The 22,178-nt window shown below is 35.2% G+C and overlaps 2 protein-coding genes across 2 annotated transcripts in view; both read left to right on the top strand.

The window, feature by feature from the left end:
* Positions 1-9,235, top strand: part of LOC108363673 (peptide transporter family 1) — a 14,045-nt gene extending 4,810 nt beyond the window's left edge. The window contains exons 2-7 of the mRNA XM_017617105.1: positions 6,039-6,265; positions 6,617-6,695; positions 6,762-7,265; positions 7,340-7,422; positions 7,482-7,898; positions 8,059-9,235. Of these exons, the coding sequence (XP_017472594.1) occupies positions 6,039-6,265; positions 6,617-6,695; positions 6,762-7,265; positions 7,340-7,422; positions 7,482-7,898; positions 8,059-9,033 (2,285 nt within the window). The 3' untranslated portion in view covers positions 9,034-9,235. The remainder of the gene's footprint in view (positions 1-6,038; positions 6,266-6,616; positions 6,696-6,761; positions 7,266-7,339; positions 7,423-7,481; positions 7,899-8,058) is intronic.
* A 6,192-nt stretch (positions 9,236-15,427) lies between these two features.
* LOC108363678 (peptide transporter family 1-like) lies at positions 15,428-21,251 on the top strand. Its single transcript, XM_017617113.1, has 6 exons — positions 15,428-15,438; positions 16,413-16,417; positions 16,471-16,974; positions 17,042-17,124; positions 17,184-17,600; positions 20,128-21,251. Exons 1-6 carry the CDS (start codon positions 15,428-15,430, stop codon positions 21,100-21,102), a joined length of 1,995 nt encoding a protein of 664 aa, XP_017472602.1. The 3' UTR covers positions 21,103-21,251.
* Positions 21,252-22,178: the final 927 nt, after the last annotated feature.

Below are 22,178 nucleotides of genomic sequence, written 5' to 3'. Positions count from 1 at the left end.
TGACTAGCTTATAATCCGATTCTGAGCCAAATCAGACCTCAAATACGAGTTTCCATAATAATTCGGCACCGGCGACATCTGGAGCATCCAGGTTTTCTAAAATTTTTACTATTTTCCTGTCAACTTTTCCGATTTTTCTGACCTTCAAAATCGGTACGAATGGTAACCGTAATCATACTTTAAAATCCGACTGCAAATGCCGAAGATACGAGTATGACGAAAAAGATGAAAAAGCAACACCTACGCACAGTAGTGCCAAATAAAAATTTACTGCTCAAAATAGTTCAGAGTCTTAATTTTTCAGCCGATTTGTTAAATTTTTTCGAAAAATCGAAAAGCTAATGAGATTTATAAGAGACTTATCGACTGTCGAGTCCAATTTTTTAAATTTCATTTGTTTATATTAACTTTTTTATGCAAAGTGCATAGAAAGTTACAATTTGGAAGACAATCAATTCCCCTATTCCTGTTATTGAATGTTTTATAATAAAAATGAAAAAAGTTGTAAGGTTCCAAAAGGAAAAATTGCACAAGAAAAAGTTTAAATGCTCACCAAAATAATAATCTTTTTTTTTAATTTTTAGACAAATTTTAGGTATGCCTTTCTATAGCCTATTAAATTTAAGTACAATAAAGTTTCCAATGGGATACATATGTAGCAGAATTTGTCTAGAACCACCGCTAAAAACTAATTTACACGTCCGCACGCGCTAAAAACTAAAAAAAAAAAAATATGTTGGCGAAAATTGTTCGTATAACATTTCAAATTTTTCTTGTGGAATTTTTTTCCTTTCGGACGAACTAGTTTTTATAACGTAACATTCATTAACAGGAACAAGGGAATCGTTTTTTTTTTTTAAATGCTATTCTCTCGGCTTTTGCACTAAAAAATTTAAAGTTAATAAATAAAAATCCAAAAATCGGACTGGTTAAATCTCATCAGCTTTCGATGAAATAAAATTAATAAAATCGGTTGAAAAATTAAGGATCTCGACTATTTTGAACATTTCGGCCGAAAAAAATGACTTGCATTAATACTTTAGACTCAGTGGTGTACGGCGAACTTTATTTTTCAAGTGCGGTCAGTGTTGCCACACATGCGCTTTTCCTACCAAAACTGGTAGGTTTTTTTCCATTCGGTAGGTTGGTAGGCTAAAATGGATTTTGGTAGGTTCCACGAAAATAAGAGTTATTTGCGAAAAATAGAAAAAATGTATCTCGAAACAATTAAGCAACTTTGTTAACATAAATATTTCACCGGCGCGTTCGTATAACGTCGACCACGATCATTTATATATACCTGATTCGTAAGTACAAACGCATTCCCTTATAATTGCCAATATACCTACAATATGAACATCCATATATAATTTATATGCCTCAAGTTATCTATTCAATTTAAATTGAACTACAAAGTTGTGATAAACTACTTACGTATGTATATGTACTGAAGACTGGTGCACTGAAAAGGCACCAATAAGCCCACTGAAGTCTCCTATTGTCCCATTTTTCAAAAGAAGGAAAGTCAACTTGACTATACCGACGTTGGTAGGATAGAAAATGAATTCTCAGAAGAGGTGAAGTATCTAGCGGTAACTCTGGACAAAAGCTCCATTGGAACTCACACCTCTCGAGTGTTACTAACAAGGATACAAGGGCTGACTATCTCGCAAAGCGTGGAGCCCAAATGCACTGGCGTGGTCCCGAGAATTTTGTGTTTGCCCACGTATCAGGAATAGCAGACTGATACAACTTGGTTAACGATTATCTTCTCCATTCAAAATCTGGAACATGGCACCCTCCAAAGTGCTTAGCTTAGTGGTTAGTGCTTAGAGCCTAAGGTTGGAGTGATTTGAATTAGCGTTTAGTACAATATTATATTTAGGTCGCAGCGCTAAGTGTGTACAGTAAAATGAATTGTTAAAATTGTTTGTTTTACTAAATGTTATGTTATTTACCTACATTTTTAATAAACTTGACATTGCAAAAAATTAAAAACTCTAAAAAAAAAAAATTTGGTAGGTTGGTTTTAGTAGGAAAAAAATTTGTCCGTGGCAACACTGAGTACGGTCAAGTATACACGTAAGCAAGCTAATTATTAATAAGACCTACTTCAGAAAATACGTCAAATGTGCTCACTTGGGTACTTGTACATTTTCTTATCGTTAGATTGCGGCCGAAATACGTGCACATGCGTGTAGAGATATACATATGTACAATCCTAGATATGCTAATGCGGCTAACAAATCAAAAATATATTTAACATTTGATGTATTTGATTATTTTCAAATATTTTTAGTTTTTGTTTTCAATTTTGTGATATACATATTTCAACTTGTGAATAATACATTGCAACACTGTTAATATACATTTGATGAGAATAGTTGGAGTAGAGGCCCCTGTGGAGGGAAATATGCACAAAAATTTGTCGTCATTTAGTTTACGATAATGATGGTAAAAAATATTTTAAGATCTCAAATATTCAAGATCTCGTGAGATCTAGGTTTAATTCAAGGACCGTAAATAACAGTTACTTTTTTTCAACAGCTAAACTTGGCCAGATATTTTGAAGTCGAAATTAAACAAGTTTGGTATCAACTGAAAGAGGACTTAAATAGCTTTAAAACTGAAATATTTAAACGAGAAAAGCCAGCAGAAAGCCAGCTATTGAAAAATATTTAAATAAAAAATGGTTCTTAATTATCATAGAACAAACCTTGGGTAGTTTTAAAAAAAATATAAATAGAAGCCTTCGATCGTTATCTCTGTTTAAAAGCTATTTAAGTCCTCTTTCATTTGGTGCCAAATTTGTTTAATTTGGATAAGCGGTTTGTTTACTATCCGGAGAGACTTTTATTTCGAACTTCAAAAAATATCTGGCCAAGTTTAACTGTTGGAAAAAAATAACTGCTATTTACGGCCCCTGGTTTAATTTAAGCCAGGAAAGTTCCATCACCTTTTGTTTGTTTGCTAGAGCTTCTAAAATTTCGAAAAAACCGAGCTGATGAAAACTTTATGCTTACGGATTCGTAACCAGCATAAACAAAAAAAAAAAAAACAAAAACAGCTTTAAGATTTGCCATACGAAAATTTTTTACAAAGCGGTCAATATTTTGCCGTAAGTCAGTGGGAAATTTAATAAATTTTAATGGAACTTGTTGGAGTTTTCTCCCCTGATGTCAAAACTAGCTACAGTATTTTCAAATCTTCCCATCTTTTAAAGTTATTGAGGTTTTTTTGAGAAAAAGCCGTGAGGACTTTTGAAAAATTCAATATGGCGTTCATGTCATCTAATCTAATTGAAAATTAGATGTTGCTTTCATCTAAATTTACTAGGCAAAAAATTTAACTTCTGAGTTCCTAGAAAATTGTAATTTTACGTGGAGAAAATCTCAATAACTTTAAAAGTTGGGGAGGTTTAAAAATAGGTTAGCCATATTTGACATTGGGGGGTAAAACTACATCAAGTGCCATTAAAATATATTACATTTCCCACTGACTTACAGGCAATTTTGACCACTTTGTGAAAAATTGCGTGAAAATGCTGAACTTTAGGGCCTTTCGAGGCACGTCTTTTCGTTGTCCGATTTTAAAGATTTTTCGCAGGGCACGTTTTTATGACCAAATAAACATTTTTAGGAGGAGTCTGGCTTTGTAGCTTAACAAAAAATTTTTTCCATATAAGTAAGGCGCAGGCTAATGTACAGGCATGGATAGAGAACGAGCACACAATGGGCTAGCTCTTCTCAATATTCATCGCAATCTAGATGTTGATGTTGACTCAATATTAAAAGAATTTTTATCTCTACCTCACTGAATTGCATGTGATTTTTCTTTGAGTTTTGCAAAATTATATCCACAATTAAATACAAAATGCTGAATACTCTAAATAAAACAGTGATATTCTTGGTTGTCAGGAATGACTTTACTTAAACACAAACAAAAAAGTGAATAGCGTCACAAAAGCCGATCGTGAATAGTGTAATATTTATATTGGAAAAAATTTACTATTTTAATTCCTTTTAGTATCCCATTCAATTTTAGTATAATAAAGTGCATGTTTCAATTAGCTAGGACATGTCGTTGTCAAAAAATCTAATTTTAACTTTATGGTCGATTTTATTTTGACTAGAACTATGGCCTATGTTTAGAAAAAAAATAATTAAAATTAATTTTGACACGGGGAGTATATGTATGCATATCTATTATCAATTGACTAGCTTATAATCCGATTCTCAGCCAAATCAGACCACAAAAACGAATTTTCATAATCTGGAGCATCTAGTTTTTCTAAAATTTTTACTACCTTCCGGTCAACTTTTCTGATTTTTCTGACCTTATTCGGATTACTCCAAGTTCTAACAAAATTAAATTGGCCAAATCGGTCTCGGCGTCATCTTCAGTCCTCGTCTACGAATATTAGAAGCTTCCGAATTCTTGCTTCAGTGGCTTTTACGAGTTTGCAAAAGTACAAAATTCAAGGCAACTTTCGGGCGTACCGTGCGCAAAAAGTCCTGCAACCTGAAATCCATGGAAAACCAGTTAAATTTGGAATTACGTTGACGTCAAGAGAGTTTTTTGCCTTTCATATTGTAGATAAATATAGCAGCCATAAATTCCTACTTTGGCACCACAAACAAATTTAATCTCTATAACTATCATTTTATAGCTTGTACGCGTTAGTTGTAAATAATTCAAAAAAACAAAAAAAAAAAACATTAGAAACAATAACATTCGACAATCGCTGCTACTTTCACATACGGCCTTGTATATATGTACGAGTACTTAAATATTGTCAGGCATCTGTGGAAAAAGCATTGATTAAACACGTTAGTCATAGGATTGAGTGAGTTTCTGTTTTTGTCGTAAGATTGTAAACGGAACAAATGCAATGCGAGTAACGATAAAACTGCATGCCGGTTTTATTTTCATCAAAATGATAAGCAGCTATTTAGTCGTCGTCCTTTGCCTATGGCTTTCGAAAGGTGTGTTTTGGACTCATTGGTTCAAGTGATTAACACACGTCCGACATTAAATATATGGCATATCCATAGTAGATAAGTGATGTGTACATAGTGTGTACACTAGGGTGGTCCAAAATAAGTAAAGTCGGAATTTTAATGCTCTCACCTCTTAGGATTGTTCTATACCGAAAAAAATATACCCCCATTTCTTATTTTAAAATCAAAAAATATTTAGAGGTCGCTCAAAACGCTCAAAGTTTTCCATGTATTTTGTATGGGGAAAAACAACTTTTCGTAGAAATGGTATGTATTTCTTTAAAATCAATATATTTCAATGGGAATCTCTAGTTCTTTTCAGGAGACAACAGCAGTAACAGTAACAATATCCAATTGTTTATTTAACCATTTTTGAATACTAAAGACTTTACTTTTTCACATGCATTTTTGGACCACCCTATTGTACATTTATGTTCTTACAATACTAATTTGCATACTAAGTTTTGTTTATAAGCCCAGTGGTTTATGCATAATATTGAGTAATGTGACCCGGTGCTGTATGGCCCGTAGGACTGTCCCATGTGCCGGATCCACAAAATTAGCGAGGTACTCACCGGTTATTGTCCCTTCAAGCGAGTAATAAACTAATGTCCCATATTCCGGTAGCCATATTCTCCGACAGTATTCGCTGTACCCAGCGCGCATTTTTCTACTATCTGCCACAAAAATTATTCTCCGGCCGGTTTGCCGTCTTCCCCAGTTTCTATTCCCTTTTTGAAATAGCCCTGTGGTTTATATATGAAGCTGCAACGATAACGATTAAGGAACAAGGGGCACATATTTTCTTATTTAAAATAAATGCTTGAAGAATTAAGGAAAAAATGTTCACTTATAAAAAGAAAAAAAATATATATTTCAGAAAAATTTGTATTGGAAGAAAAATTTAACGAAACTGAAAGGATTCAGATAAAATAATAATTTTCTTCTCAAGCTGCAACTAGTGAAATAATAATTCTTTTAATAACTTTCAACTAACAGATCTGCTATACTAATGTTTTTTTTCCAATTCAATTACAGATAATAAATCAAACACTGGTGAAGTTCAGTTATCTGCTTCAGAACCTTTAGCCAATGGCAAACCTACGGAGGACAGCAGCTCCGAGGCTCAAACAGTGTCTGAAATTTCAGCGGAACCAAAAATTTTACCTCCTTTGAGCCTAAACGGAAAGGACAAAAAGGAAGCGGAACCAGAGCAAAGCATCGAACCACTATCAAATGTTTCGGAAGCAGAGGGGCAAGTTAAGGTAAGACATTTACGGTCTATTTTGCGAATTACAGAGTGTTTACATAGGATTTTGAAAAAATTAAGCTTTGCATCGGGGATGAGACTATTAAACAAAATATTTTATTATAGGGCAAAATTAATATTTACAAAAGTAAAGCGTTTTTTTTTTGGTGTTTTGCTAAGAACCTAATCGAACGGCGTAAAATATACTCGGAATTTAGTTTCCGCAGCTCCAAAACCCATAACAAACATATATATAAAAAGATAGGTTAACGCTAATATCCGCTAGATATCACGTCCTGTTAATTACCATATAACATTGAAGTATTTTGATTGCTTTGATTGTAAAAATAATTGATTTTATTTTTAGAAACTTCCCTATCCAAAATCGGTCTTCTTTATCATCAGCAATGAGTTTTGCGAACGCTTCAATTACTATGGCATGCGCAGTAAGTGTGACTCAATATAAAATTAAAAAAAAGTGTTTTTTTTTAACTACATTTGTACATCCGCAGCCATTCTCGTCTTGTACCTGACCCGACAACTCCTCTATAGCGATGACAACGCCACCGTAATCTTCCACATTTTTACCATGCTCGTTTACTTCCTATGCGTTGTGGGTGCTATCATCTCCGACAGTTGGCTTGGAAAATTCAAAACAATATTTTATCTCTCACTTGTTTATGTCACCGGTTCAGTATTGGTTTCTCTCGGCGCTGTGCCGACGTTGAATTTGCCCGCCAACACGTTTACAATGATCGGTTTGGCGTTAATAGCGCTGGGCTCGGGCGGCATAAAACCGTGCGTTTCCGCCTTTGGCGGTGACCAGTTCAAGATACCCGAACAAGTGCAGCAGATTACGACATTCTTCTCGCTCTTCTACTTTTCAATCAATGCTGGCTCATTGGTTTCGACAACAGTAACACCAATTCTGCGTGAAGATGTTTATTGCTTTGGCGAAAGGGAATGTTATTCATTGGCTTTTGGCGTACCGGCTATCCTCATGGCTGTCTCGATAGGTGAGTACTTTGGCAATAAAAAGAGATATGTTTAATAATCTAACCGAAATTATGCTCATATTCATATTTTCCAGTTATTTTCGTACTTGGCCGCCCATTGTATAAAATGAAACCACCAGCGGGAAATATGGTGGTGTTGGTCAGCAAAACTATTGGTGTAGGTAGACTGAAAAGCTAAACAAGTTGAAAAAGTACTAAAAAGATTATTCCAAATAGAACGCCATTGCTACAAAATGGAAGGAGAAGAAGACCAATCCCCGTGAGCACTGGTTGGATTATGCGGATAAGAAGTATGACCGTCAATTAATTGAAGATGTGAAAGTGCTGATGCGTGTTTTGGTACTCTATTTGCCGCTGCCTCTCTTCTGGGCGCTTTTCGATCAGCAGGGCTCACGCTGGACTATCCAGGCAACCCGCATGGATGGCGACATGGGCTCATGGGACATCAAACCCGATCAAATGCAAATGATAAATCCCTTCCTAATTTTAGCATTCATTCCACTTTATGAACTTGCATTCTATCCTTTACTCGGTCTGGTCGGAATTCGTCGTCCTTTGCAAAAGCTGACTTTGGGCGGCATATTCGCCGGTATAGCCTTCGTTGTTTCCGGTTTGGTCGAACTCCAATTGGAGGTGAGTCAGTTACCGCAAGAGTGGCGTCGAATGATTTTCGATATCATAATCCAAAATTTTTAACTGAAAATCTATAATTATCTCAGATATGTGTGTTAACTCTTGACTTTAAAAAGCCTTTAGGTTCAGAAGAAATATAAAATATTATTTATATTTGCAGAAAACTTACCCAGTCTTGCCCAGCGCAGGAAATGCTCAGCTTCGTGTTTACAATGGCGAATTATGCGACTATTCCATTACCACCAATTTGACGAATTTCAACTTTGATGTGGCCTCACTCAATATGTACAAGAACAGCACAGACATCGGCTCGGAAGGTTTCCTATACGTAAGATTCGATGTTACCAGCAAAAGTGCGAGTTGTGATTCATTCCCCAGCCAAACTTTTATTTTCAACTCCTCAACCAGTCATTATTTGTTTTTGAACTCGAAAAACACAGCTCAACCTCTGGTCTGGGGAGTGGACACAATCAGTAAACCCAGTCGGGGCTATCCGTTAGGGCGGACATTAGCGAATGTAGAGCCGGCTCGCCAAATTGATTGGAAAAATAGAAAAGGTACGATTGAGCACACCGAGCCAGCCAACTTGGGCAACATAACGGAGCTAAGGTCGGGCACCTATCAAATATTAGTTGATAATGTGGAGATTGTCAGTACATATCTCAAAGTTGGTGGCATTTACACGATTTTAATAAACGAAGATTCATCAGGCCAATACCGCAATAATGTCATAGTTGTAACGGAGCCCAATTCGATGTCCATTTTCTGGTTGATTCCGCAATACGTTATTATGACACTCGGTGAGGTGATGTTCTCCGTGACTGGCCTGGAGTTTTCATATGCACAGTCGCCACTGACAATGAAATCAGTATTGCAAGCTTGCTGGCTACTTACGGTGGCATTCGGAAATGTAATCGTCATAATTATCGCCGAACTATCGCTCTTCGATTCACAAGCGTATGAGTTCTTCCTCTTTGCCGGCCTTATGTTTATTGATATGATTGTTTTCATGTTTGTGGCTTATCGGTACAAACCGAACTCGGTAGCGTCGAATAGCGAAAGTGAGCCGTTGACGCCACCAGAAAAAAATGAAAAAGATGGCATTGATAATGTGGCCAAAGCGATTGATGAGTAGATACGATGGTGAAATGAAGATTGATTTGTAGTCAAATGTACAAATACATAAGTGTGTAATTTGTAGTGAACATTAATGTTAATTAATAATGTTTTGTACTTAATCAGTTTGTAAGTTTAAGTACCATAATTAAAAAGTATTAAAATAACTACTGTAAACCTAAACAATAAATGAAGTGTATAAATAAATGATATACTTTTGGTAAAAGAAGCTGAGGTAATGTTGTTGAAAAATTGTAGTTATGTGCTCATACATTCATCCTTCTATACCTTAATATAGAGAGACCCTATCTCACATCGTCGCACAGTGGTCTGAGTGGATAACACTGTGCTATACTAAAAAAATACCTGGGAAGTTATGTATATTTTATGTTAGGTCTTTTCGGTTGCAATAAGGACCACGGAAATAACGCCCATTGGCTTTATTTCCCAAAAAAAAAAGAGATAAAGCCCATGGGCGTTATTGCCGGTGACAGGTAACAAGATCAACGGAAATAAGCTCAATTGACTTTATTTCCCACCCTGGTGCGAAGTAAAGCCAATTGACCTCATTTCCGTTGGTCTTTTTACCTGTCACCGTTATTTCCATTTCGAAGGGAAGATGGCACCCACCAATAAAAGGCAATAAAACCGGCGGGCTCTATTTCCTTTGCGAAAGAGCAATAATGGCAGCGGGATTTATTTCCAAAACAAAAGGATATAACGTCCGCTTGATTTATTTAATAAAAAAGAAATAAAGTCCGTGAGTAGTATTTTCTCCGGCTTTATTTTACTCAAACATTCCAATTGTGTATACAGGCATACATTTGCGTAAAATGGAACGTATTTTAAACGAATTGCTCTCTATTTTTGCATAAATTCCCTTCCGCAGTATACGCATAAAATCGAACGGTATTTTTGCCAATAACTGATAAGCGATAACGCTCACGCGTGAAAAAGCGTGACACCACGTGTCACGTAGAAGCTCACGTGTTTTTCCCATCTCTATTAGGAACTACTTTACTACTACCAAAGTGGTACAGTTCGGATACAATTTGCGGAATAAAGCCAGCTCTCTGAAAATGTAAAATTGTTTAACAGATTCAAGAATGAATTTAATTAGGGTTGCCAACTTTCTAAGAAGTTACGATGATGGTTATTAAAAATGTATGCCAATTTAAAATCACAATACGGGTATCAAACGTTTGAGAAAGCCTTAATATTAAGAAGTTTTTAGGAGGGTGCCACCCATCTATAAACTAATATTATTTGTTTTAATTAATTTTTATTATGATAGTAAGATACGACTTTTTGCATCACATATTTAAATACCACTATTTAAATAACTTATGCATACATAAACAATATGTAAATTTTTATAAACGAAATAATGATTATTCATTTCCTTAACTTCAAAAAAGTCTCTTTGTTTTAAGCACCGTCTGCGCTTTCCTTTAAAAAATTTTCCCGTTTTTGACATATGTATGTATATACATATTTTATAGGGGTACTAGCAGGGCTCAGTTGCACCAGATTTTGCCACGCGCGTATTTCGTGAACTGTTGCTGGAATAATTTATTGACTTTGGAGGATGCAATGTACCTACAAAGGTGAGAGATCCAAGATTTCAAAAATAAACATGTTTGAATTTTTCATTGCGTTTTTATTAGGAATCGATGAAAAGTAATAAAAATCAACTAAAATACAAATGTACAGTTCATGTGAGAACAACATCACTATTGATTTTTCCCGATTTAATTCAGCTGTGCCTTTTTTCCCGAACCCATCTCGAATGTATTTCCAATACACAATGAACATTGGACAACTAAGGTTGGCTATGAGTTCGTTGTCAGTTCTCAGAAAATTTGCGAACGTTCGCCCAAAATGTTTATAGGGAATATACGCAAAACTCTATGAAATTTCTTCACACACACGTGTTTCGTTCCTGAACTCTTCTAGATAAAACCTGTAAAACTGTCAAGAAGCAAGATTGCTTTCAGGTGAAAGAGAGAAAACCCAAATAGTATGCGAACGCTTTCTGGGTAAAAACTGGTAAAACTCTCAAATACACCGCATACGCCATTTTTGTTTACACAGCTGTTTTTTATTATTTGGCAATTTGCTAAATTATACGCAAATAAACAGGCAAATTAACAAAAATATGTACAAAACTTGATACCTCTTCGCTACGATATATTTATTTAATTGTATTCGTTCTGACAATATTGAACAGCTGATGGTTTCACACTTTACCAGAAAAGGTAATTTGCGAACGTTCGCCCAAAATGTTTATAGGGAATATACGCAAAACTCTATGAAATTTCTTCACACACACGTGTTTCGTTCCTGAACTCTTCTAGATAAAACCTGTAAAACTGTCAAGAAGCAAGATTGCTTTCAGGTGAAAGAGAGAAAACCCAAATAGTATGCGAACGCTTTCTGGGTAAAAACTGGTAAAACTCTCAAATACACCGCATACGCCATTTTTGTTTACACAGCTGTTTTTTATTATTTGGCAATTTGCTAAATTATACGCAAATAAACAGGCAAATTAACAAAAATATGTACAAAACTTGATACCTCTTCGCTACGATATATTTATTTAATTGTATTCGTTCTGACAATATTGAACAGCTGATGGTTTCACACTTTACCAGATTTACCGAACAAAATTTCTTCTGCAAAGTGAGGACCGATTTTACTCTAAAATTTTTCGCTTATTTTACCAGAGAACCGAGTACGGGAACGCTTTCTGTTGTTTTAGACCCCAGAAACGGGTCGCTGCGATATTATTAAGATTTAAATTTTCGTGTTATTTAATTTTCAAAAGTAAATAATTTGTTTATAGAATACTTTATTAAAAAATCAGTTTGGAGGGGCGACACAAATTTTCAGAATCCGTTACCCCCCTTTAACAACTGCGATTTTTTTTAAGTACCCGCAAATGTTCCTTAATTTAAAGGTTTTAAGCAATCCAAAGGGCATTTTCTGGTATATATGTAATACATATATTATGTATATACATATATGTAAATATATAGATCATTTTAGCTGCCGCGAAAAGATGGCCAAATCCCGTCATTTTGCAAGCGTTGGCAATCACCTGGCTTCATTTTTACTTTTTACTTTATTACGCTCAAGTTCAAAGTTTAATGCGCGAACATATAATTTTATTAAAATCCAAAGAAATCTTGTCGAGTAAACAAATACTAAAAAATATCTTCCATTGCGTTCATTGTGGCCTACTTTTTGCAATTTGCTGCGAAAAGTTATAAATGTCACGCGCAGCCACAACTTTTTTATCTGGCACGGTCTTATATAGTTAATTTCCTACTGATCGCCTACTCAATATGTGTTAGCACTAATCAGTCTGTTAATCGCTGTTAACGGGCTTAGACGTAACAATATTTTCTGGTCAGAACGGTTAAAAAAATTGCAAACGAAGTGAACTTGAGTGCACTTACTTTACGAGAGTGTTGCGATTCATGCTAAAAAAAAAAGATCGCGATTTAAATAGTGAAACAAAAAAAAAAGATAAGGGATGAATTATTAACAATTACAGGACCTCCGTTCGCAGCAACGAACAACATGACCGAAGAAAATGGTACACTGAAAATCTATATACTATTTCTAGACTACATACATACATACATACATAATAGGTACTAAGTAGTCAGTCGGGTTTTACACGGTTCAAGTATTGAATTAAATTCTGACTAGCAAACAGATTAGAGGGGCTAAGCAGAAAAGGGAAGAGTACTCAAAGCGTGCAAGTTGTTTGCAACCATGGAAGTGGGTTCGCTCGGAAATCACTAATATTTCGAACGTTGTAGCCACTTAAAATCAACCGTAATTTAATGTTTTATACCGCGAAGTTATTGCAGAAGACTGACGGAATAGTCAACGGAGGATATTCCGACCTTACCTCGACTGTGCGAACACCAAAAGCCATTTAAGTCGTAGAGAATCGAATTCGTTCGAAATCCGCTTCTCCAGTACGTGATTTGCCAGTACGTGATAAACATTCACATAGAATTCTGTTTACGTGCGTGGAAATTTTGGCTTTACTAGCTTGTGGATGACTCGTTTCATCAAACGGGACGATGAGGTGTATGCTCTATCAATACGAAAAGCAAATGTACGAAAAGTAGAAACATGTAATTTTTAAGCAAAAAACAAAACCGACTTCAATTCCCATACAAAAATTTAAGATCATCGATAATTTCTTCATGATTCAATAATTGGATTTAAACCAAATTAGAATGGGAGCACCTGTGAGGTACACCTCTACAACAAGAATTATTGAAATCGGTTGACGTGGTCCAAAGTTATGCGGCAACATACAAAAAAAAAATATATATATACATATATATTCAGACAAATTGATAACTTTCTCCTTTTTCTACACTTCTCTTTATAAGATATTGATAGTTACAATATACATAAATGAAGATACTGGAATCACTACACTGTAAAGCACTCGGCTGGGTATTGGATCAAACCAATTTTTTTAAGAGATTCAGTCTTAGGTATAAATATTTTTTATTTTATCAAAATAACAAAATTTTTTCACGCGGAAATATTTTTCTCCTATATACGTCTTTGTAATAAATAACCTGCTAAGTTTTCTAAGTTTTTCATTTAAATTCCATTATAGATAAAAAGCCAACCACTGGCGAGGTTCAGATACCAGATTCTGAATCTATAGCCAATGGCAAATCTACGAAGGATGGCATCTCTGAGGCGAAAATCGTGTCCGAAGTTTCAACAGAAAGAAAACGGCTATCTCTTTCGAGCTTTAACGGAAAAGACAAGAAGGAAGCAGAAGCAGAGCAAAATATCGAACCACTATCAAATGTTACGGAAGCAGAGGGCCAAATTAAGGTAATTTTAATATCAGACTTTCAAAAAAAAGTTAGGCTCTGTAACAGGGATCACACTGTATTTTCCTAAATATTTTTTGATTAAGGACATGTGATTTAAAGCCATTATTACTATATACGAAGGTAAATGTTTTTTGAAACAATGTCAAATAGAACAACAGCCGCATTCTGAAAATCGCTATGGCTAATATCGATCGTCAGAAATCTGGAAATGAAAAGCAGACGCGCCTAATAACTTAATATATCTAGTTACATATCTCTCATAAGGACAAATTTGGCTGATTATCTACACATTGCGCTGTTGGAGTTTCATGTTGTATGTTTTGAGGCACCGCATAGCGGTCTCAATGACTTCGTAAAGAACTTCAAGATCATACTTCGTCGCCCGTACGCCAGAAACATGAAAGCGTAAAAATTAAAATTTTGGGAAATCAACATTAAAAGTTTTTTTTTTTACGAGAATTATGTAACTCTACAATTCAAATTGTAAAATACAGTGAAAGCTCCCATAGACGGACGCTCTAATAAGCGAACATCTCCTTTAAGCGGACAAATTCTTGGGATCGAAAAATTTTTGGTTTTTTTCCATACAAAATGCTCTCCCATATAGCGAACAAATGTGCCCGATCACTGCTCCCATAGCCGGACAAAAAGCAAGTGATCAGTGATTCACTGTGCTTGATTTTTGTGTACACATGGTATTCTGGGTTTTGGTATTTATAACATAGAACATTGAAAAGGTAATCAAGTCAATCCAATAACTCAAAACTGATAAGTTGGTACATTCATGACCATATAACCAATTTTTTGCGTATGGCTAAATATGTATGTAGTTTAGAACAATTTTGTTTATCAAGTAATTTCGATTGTTGACTATTGTCGCTTTATAACAATAAACCAGTTGAAAAATGGCTTTCAAACCCAGTGATAAAATATGCAAAAGTTAAAACACCTTAGGAAACATATTTATGTTTAAAACATACTAAAAAATCAATATATTCACACAACTAGGATTTAAATATAGTATAACTGCGTTTTAAATTTTTCTCTCTGACGTCTGACGTTTTTTTTAAAGGAGTTGAAATTTCTAGGATATGGTAGAATAAAATTTTTTTTTAAAAGAATTGGTGCATTAGAGAGTATCAATGAAAAGGAAAAATATATAGCCAACTAAAAATTTGTAAGATCAGGTTCGGGCTCTACGGGCAAATCCTATAAGGATCGGCTGTAATATTTTAGTCAACATAAATTTTCTTAGCCTGTGTTATGTTCTCTTAGATGAAGATTTGAGCTTCAATTTCAACCTTTTTAGAAATTTCCAGCGCCTCAGAATTATTTAAAAAAGTAATCAAAAACAGACAAAGTATAGTCAAAAAAATAGTGCGTACTCCTATAAAAAAACTGTTCCAATAATTTTCACTGTACGGAACACATTTTTTGATTTTGAGTATTGGAGGGCAATGTTTAGGCTTTCATATTATCCCACACAGACAGATATATTGCATCAATATATTGTTTTGGAGAGGCTCGAAAATGTCCAAAACGTAAGTTGCTCGAAAACTAGAGCCAATCCATCTTTAAGGTCAGATTCGTTTCTACGGAAAAAATCCTATTTTCATTGCTATAAGCTTTGTTTTATAGCAAAATAACAGGCTTTAATACAAATGAAACAAAAGCCTGAAAAGCTTGTTGCGGAGTTGCACTTTTACTATGAGCAAAATATACATATAAAAATCATTAAATAACGATTGCATGCTGACTTTAACTATTTTACTTAATAAACAACATCGACTTGTTATAAATTTCTTTCTAGAAACTTCCTTATCCAAAATCGGTCTTCTTTATCACCAGCAATGAGTTTTGCAAGAGTTTCTACGGCTATAGCGAGCGTAGTAAGTGTGAATCAGCAAGAAATAACGGGTGATTTTTTTGAGGTTAGGATTTTCATGCATTAGTATTTGACAGATCACGTGGGATTTCAGACATGGTGTCAAAGAGAAAGATGCTCAGTATGCTTTGACATTTCATCATGAATAGACTTACTAACGAGCAACGCTTGCAAATCATTGAATTTTATTACCAAAATCAGTGTTCGGTTCGCTTTACGTCCGATTTATGGTCTACATAATCGACCAAGTGAGCAAACAATTAATGCGATTGTGACCAAGTTTCGCACTCAGTTTACTTTATTGGACATTAAACCAACCACACGAATGCGTACAGTGCGTACAGAAGAGAATATTGCGTCTGTTTCTGAGAGTGTTGCTGAAGACCGTGAAATGTCGATTCGTCGCCGTTCGCAGCAATTGGGTGTGCGAAACACATTTCGAACCGAACACTGATTTTGGTAATAAAATTCAATGATTTGCAAGCGTTGCTCGTTAGTAAGTCTATTCATGATGAAATGTCAAAGCATACTGAGCATCTTTCTCTTTGACACCATGTCTGAAATCCCACGTGATCTGTCAAATACTAATGCATGAAAATCCTAACCTCAAAAAAATCACCCGTTATATAGAACAAGTGCTTTCACTCAACTCCAAATGTTCAATGATTACCCCCCGTCCCTTTCGCAGCCATTATCGTCCTGTACCTGACTCGTCAACTCCTCTATAGTGACGATGACGCCACTGTCATCTTCCACATCTCTGTTATGCTTACTTACTTCCTCTGCCTGTTTGGTGCAATCATCTCTGACAGCTGGCTTGGAAAATTCAAAACGATCTTTTATCTCTCGCTTGTCTATGTTGCTGGGGCATCATTGCTTGCTGTCGGTGCTGTGCCTCCGCTAAATTTGCCCGCCAGGACGATTACATTGATCGGTATGGCATTAATAGCGCTGGGATCGGGCGGCATACGACCGTGCGAATCTGCTTTTGGTGGTGACCAGTTCAAGCTACCCGAACAAGTAAAACAATTGGCGACATTCTTCTCGCTCATATACTTTTCAAGAAATGCTGGTGCACTGTCTTCGACCATAGTAACACCAACTCTGCGTGAAGATGTTCATTGCTTCGGCGAACAGGAATGCTATTCATTGGCTTTTGGCGCACCGGCTATCCTCATGGCTGTCTCGTTATGTGAGTACCTAAACTCTAAAGAGAAAAATTTACGAATCTTATGAAAGCTTTCACTCATATTTTGTAGTTATCTTCGTACTCGGCCGTCCATTGTATAAAATTATCCCACCAGCGGGAAATATGTTGGTGTTGGTCAGCAAAACTATTGGTGTAGGCAGCCCGAAAAGCTAAACAAATTGAAAATGTACTAAAAAGATTATTCCAAATAGAATGCCATTGCTACAAAATGGAAGGAGAAGAAGACCAATCCCCGTGAGCACTGGTTGGACTATGCGGATAAGAAGTATGACCGTCAATTGATTGAAGATGTGAAAGTGCTGATGCGCGTTTTGGTACTCTATCTGCCGCTGCCTGTCTTCTGGGCGCTTTTCGATCAGCAGGGTTCCCGTTGGACTATCCAGGCAACCCGGATGGATGGCGACATGGGCTCATGGAATATAAAACCTGATCAATTGCAAATGTTAAATCCCTTTCTGGTTTTGATATTCATACCACTTTGTGAACTTGCATTCTATCCTTTACTTGGCCTGGTCGGTATTCGTCGTCCTTTACAAAAGCTGACTTTGGGTGGAATATTCGCCAGTATAGCTTTCATTGCTTCCGGCTTGGTCGAACTGCAATTAGAGGTGAGTCAACTGCCATCTAGGTGTCGCACAGTGCGGTCGAAATTCTAAGATTTAAAGAAATGATTTCGTACTAGGGGGTTTTCCGAATCCGCTGTCAGAAGTGCAAAATTCGAAATGACGGATCCAGTAAGGTGTCTCGTAAATTTCGGACTTTTTAATTAGAATTCTTAGAAAGATTTTGAGTATCCAGTTTTATAGCCCAGTTTTATAGTCAATTTTAGTGTCACAAAGTGCAAGTTTGGAGTAGCTAGGACTTACCGTTGATTTTTTGAGTTTTTTTGTTATTTTCTTCCATACGATGATATCAGGAAAATGAGCCCTCCTCAACCCTTGACGAAAAAATTTCCAAAAATCAACCGTAAGTCAAAGCTTCTTTAAACTTGCACTTTATTACACTACAAGTAATTTTTAAGCAAAAAACCAAACCGACTTCAATTCTCATATAAAAAAAAAATATATATATATATTTCATGATCCAATGATCGGATGTAAACCAGATTAGTATGAGACCACCTATGAGACACTGCTTTTCGGATGCAAATTATCGAAATCGGTTGACGTGGTCCAAAGTTATGCGGTAATGAGTAGAAATGAGCATCTGAGTTTTGTTTTATTCTATAGCTAATACTTTTCTAAGTAAACTCCAATGGGTTTAAAAGCAGCATCCAACAGTGTGTTGTTACTGTTGCATTTAACAACTCAAGTTTTGTTTAAAAATAAACGAAAAAAATACCTTTACATTTTTATTTCTTAAAAATTCCTGCTACTGTATTTCTTTTCACAAATTTTGTAACGTATTTTACTAACCTTCAGTTTGTGTTTTTTTTGGTTTCCTATTCTCTAACTACTTTTATACGTTAATAACTTTTCGCTTTTTATTACAATAATGTTGTGCTTGGGAGAAGGTCACACTAGAAATGAATAAAAAGAGAGGGATTAGGGTATAGGTACGGTGACCATAAATATATTTTGAAAGTTCAGGACAATTTTTAAGAAAATTTACATACATATAAATTGGTAGTATAAAAATATCAAACATATACTACATATATAAATTCCTCGTCATTTGAATAGCGCACCCTTTTTTGATTTTCTACCATGCTTGACAAAATTTTTTTATGGAAAAAATGCGCAGCACCGTCAAAAAAAAAAATGTCGCCCCTGTTTATTTTTTATAATTTTCAAAAATTTTTAAAATGGGATGTAGACGTAGAATATGCTATATTTTTTATAAAAAGTTAATGAATATTAAACAAACAAAAGGAAAACTGTACCTACTAAGTATTAAAAGGATGCGCTATTCAAATAATTATCTTATTCTTAATTATTAATCCAATTTTAAACTTTAAACATAAATCCAATTTGCCTCATTGGTATTCATCTTTTAGTAATGAATATTTACAAAATTATAATGAGGCATATTACATATTACTTTACACGAAATATGAACCTCTGCAAAGTAAATTTTTTAAGCAAACTTTGGGTCGTTGAACACAAAAAAAATGCCCATGGTTTCAAAGAAGTCTTTTCGAGATTTGTTCGAAGAACGTATTTTTAGTACTTTTTCAGTTATTCCTCAATATCTCATGAAACGACCAACAGTTCAAAAGGTCTTGGTGGGCTCTTTGCAAAAATATATATTTTTTGTGCAGATTGTGTTCCGTAACATCCCATCAGTTTTTTATTTACTGTAAAAAGAAAATGATTGAAATTTAAATTTTTCGATTTTGGTCGCTTGTAACACTAATAATTTTCATCGAAATCGGCGAAGTAATATATTTTTGTAAGAGCTACTTATGTTGATTGGATAATTTTTTCATGAGATATTGACGAATAGGTTCGAAATGTACCAAAAACACGTTCTTCGAAAAAATTACGAAAACGCTTGTTTGAAAGTAAAATTGGCTTGGAAAATATTTTTTTCTTAAGCGATTACAATATATAGAACGCATTGACTAGTTGAACCTTCAAAACCAGCTTACCCTTATGTAGTTACCAATTAGTTATCGACACTGCTTTTATTTCGATTAGGAAAAGTTAATTTTAAGATATCGAAGAAAATGCGGGACAAAGGAAGGACACTAAGAAAAATCAGTACATTTTGGGGGTTTTCTGTTTTGAAAAACTACGCAGGACAGACCTTTAAATAACAGTACGGTCCTGCAAAAAACGGAACGGATAGTCACTGTAGGTATAGGTCGTTACAGTGAACAGTTTTCGCTTCTTAGGTGATCCCTTTAGACAACTCAATGTCAAAAAAGGCCTATCTAGAAGCTTTATTTTCTCGAATTTTGGTCGCACTTTTGGATTTCGGCCGCACTGTGTGGCGTGGTAATAACAGAGAAGAGTTAACTCACATTCGCAATTTAACTCTCGATATTCATTATCTCAAGGTCTTAAGGGCGCAGCTAACCTTCAACTTTTGTAGTGAAAATAAGAATGTATCTCCAGAATTTTTGTTATGTCCCCACTCTAAATACAGCCTTTAGTGTTCAGAAGAAAAATAATACAACATTTTCATTTGCAGAAAACTTACCCGGTCTTGCCCAGCGCAGGAAATGCTCAGCTTCGTGTTTACAATGGCGAATTGTGCGACTATTCCATTACCACCAATTTGACGAATTTCAACTTTGATGTGGCCTCACTCAATATGTACAAGAACAGCACAGACATCGGCTCGGAAGGTTTCCTATACGTAAGATTCGATGTTACCAGCAAAAGTGCGAGTTGTGATTCATTCCCCAGCCAAACTTTTATTTTCAACTCCTCAACCAGTCATTATTTGTTTTTGAACTCAAAAAACACTGCACAACCTCTTGTCTGGGGAGTGGACACAATCAGTAAACCCAGTCGTGGCTATCCGTTAGGACGGACATTAGCGAATGTAGAGTCAAGTCGCCAAATTGATTGGAAAAATAAAAAAGGTACGATTGAGCACACCGAGCCAGCCAACTTGGGCAACATAACGGAACTAAAGTCGGGCACCTATCAAATATTAGTTGATAATGTGGAGATTGTCAGTACATATCTCAAAGTTGGTGGCATTTACACGATTTTAATAAACGAAGATTCATCAGGCCAATACCGCAATAATGTCATAGTTGTAACGGAGCCGAATTCTATGTCCATATTCTGGTTGATTCCGCAATACGTTATTATAACACTCGCTGAGGTGATGTTCTCCGTGACTGGTCTGGAGTTTTCATACGCGCAGGCGCCACGGACAATGAAATCAGTACTGACAGCTTGTTGGCTACTCACAATGGCTTTCGGAAATGTAATTGTCATAATTATCGCCGAACTATCGCTCTTCGATTCACAAGCGTATGAGTTCTTCCTCTTTGCCGGCCTTATGTTTATTGATATGATTGTTTTCATGTTTGTGGCTTATCGGTACAAACCGAACTCGGTAGCGTCGAATAGCGAAAGTGAGCCGTTGACGCCACCAGAAAAAAACGAAAAGGATGGCATTGATAACGTGGCCAAGGCGATTGATGAGTAGATACGATGCTGAAATGAAGATTGATTTGTAGTCAAATGTACAAATATGTATGTAATTTATAGTGAATATTGATGTTAACTAATAATGTCTTGTACTTAAACAGTTTGCAAGTTTAAGTACCATAATTAATGAAAAAGTATTCCAGTAACTACTGTTAACATAAACAATAAATGAAGGGTGTAAATGATATACTTTTGCTAACAGAAGCTGAGGTAGCTCATGGTGAAATAAAAACAATGTGACATCAGAAGCTGTTTTTGTACTATTTGTTGACCCTCATATTCCGGTCATGTATTTGAGGTTAGTAGAAAAGGGAATCTTTTGGTACCCCTTACTACCTTTTTAGTACTTTATTAAAATCGTAGTACTGGAGTGACAATAAATCAGCAATTAATTATTATTTAATTAATGAAACATAGAACAATAATTATTAGACATTAGGGCGGCATGCGATAATTTTTAATGTCGAAAATCCGAAAAGAAAAAAGAAAATCTTGTCTATTATTTTTAAAATATGTCTTTTTAATTTGGTAAAGGACTAAACAACTTTTGAAATCAAACACGTTTTGGCGTGTGTTGATCCCTACTTATCCATTTCATATTCCCTCTTATCGGCTAGGAAATAATGCTTCAGGCGAGAATTGAAAGCTGAAATAGAACTTGATGAACAAGAGAGAAACATCATTTATCGCTGGATATTTTCAAGTTTTTTTGAATGTTTTATGTGCACATTTTTTTAGTTTAGATGTTTATTAAATGCACATGTTTTTCGAATTTATAATGCATGGAAATGTAGTGATAATAAATAAATGTCATTTCAAGTTTAATATTTTGAAACTCTAGAATTAAAATAATATGTAGCTTTTTCGAAGCTAATTAATAGTCTTTACAAACACTTATTTCTGTATACTATGCATAGCTGAGTTCCATAGCATAGCTGATGTTGAACTAATATAATATATTAGAAAATAATTTAACTGACCCTGCTAGTTTACATGTTTACTTTAGAGAATTTTGGAGTCATAAATATTTCGGAACTTGAAAACGACTGACACCTGCACCTGGCCATGTCGTAT

Source organism: Rhagoletis zephyria, unplaced genomic scaffold (assembly GCF_001687245.7).
Source record: "Rhagoletis zephyria isolate East Lansing unplaced genomic scaffold, Rhagoletis_zephyria_1.1 Rzeph_scaffold_01334, whole genome shotgun sequence".
Classification (NCBI taxonomy): domain Eukaryota; kingdom Metazoa; phylum Arthropoda; class Insecta; order Diptera; family Tephritidae; genus Rhagoletis; species Rhagoletis zephyria.
This window is presented reverse-complemented; position numbering and strand designations above follow the sequence as displayed.

Excerpts from the sequence above, each read along its gene's own strand:
- LOC108363678 (XM_017617113.1), top strand. Across the intron at positions 16,975-17,041 it reads CCTCATGGCTGTCTCGTTAT|TTATCTTCGTACTCGGCCGT; the intron begins GTGAGTACCTAA and ends CATATTTTGTAG. Across the intron at positions 17,601-20,127 it reads TGGTCGAACTGCAATTAGAG|AAAACTTACCCGGTCTTGCC; the intron begins GTGAGTCAACTG and ends TTTCATTTGCAG.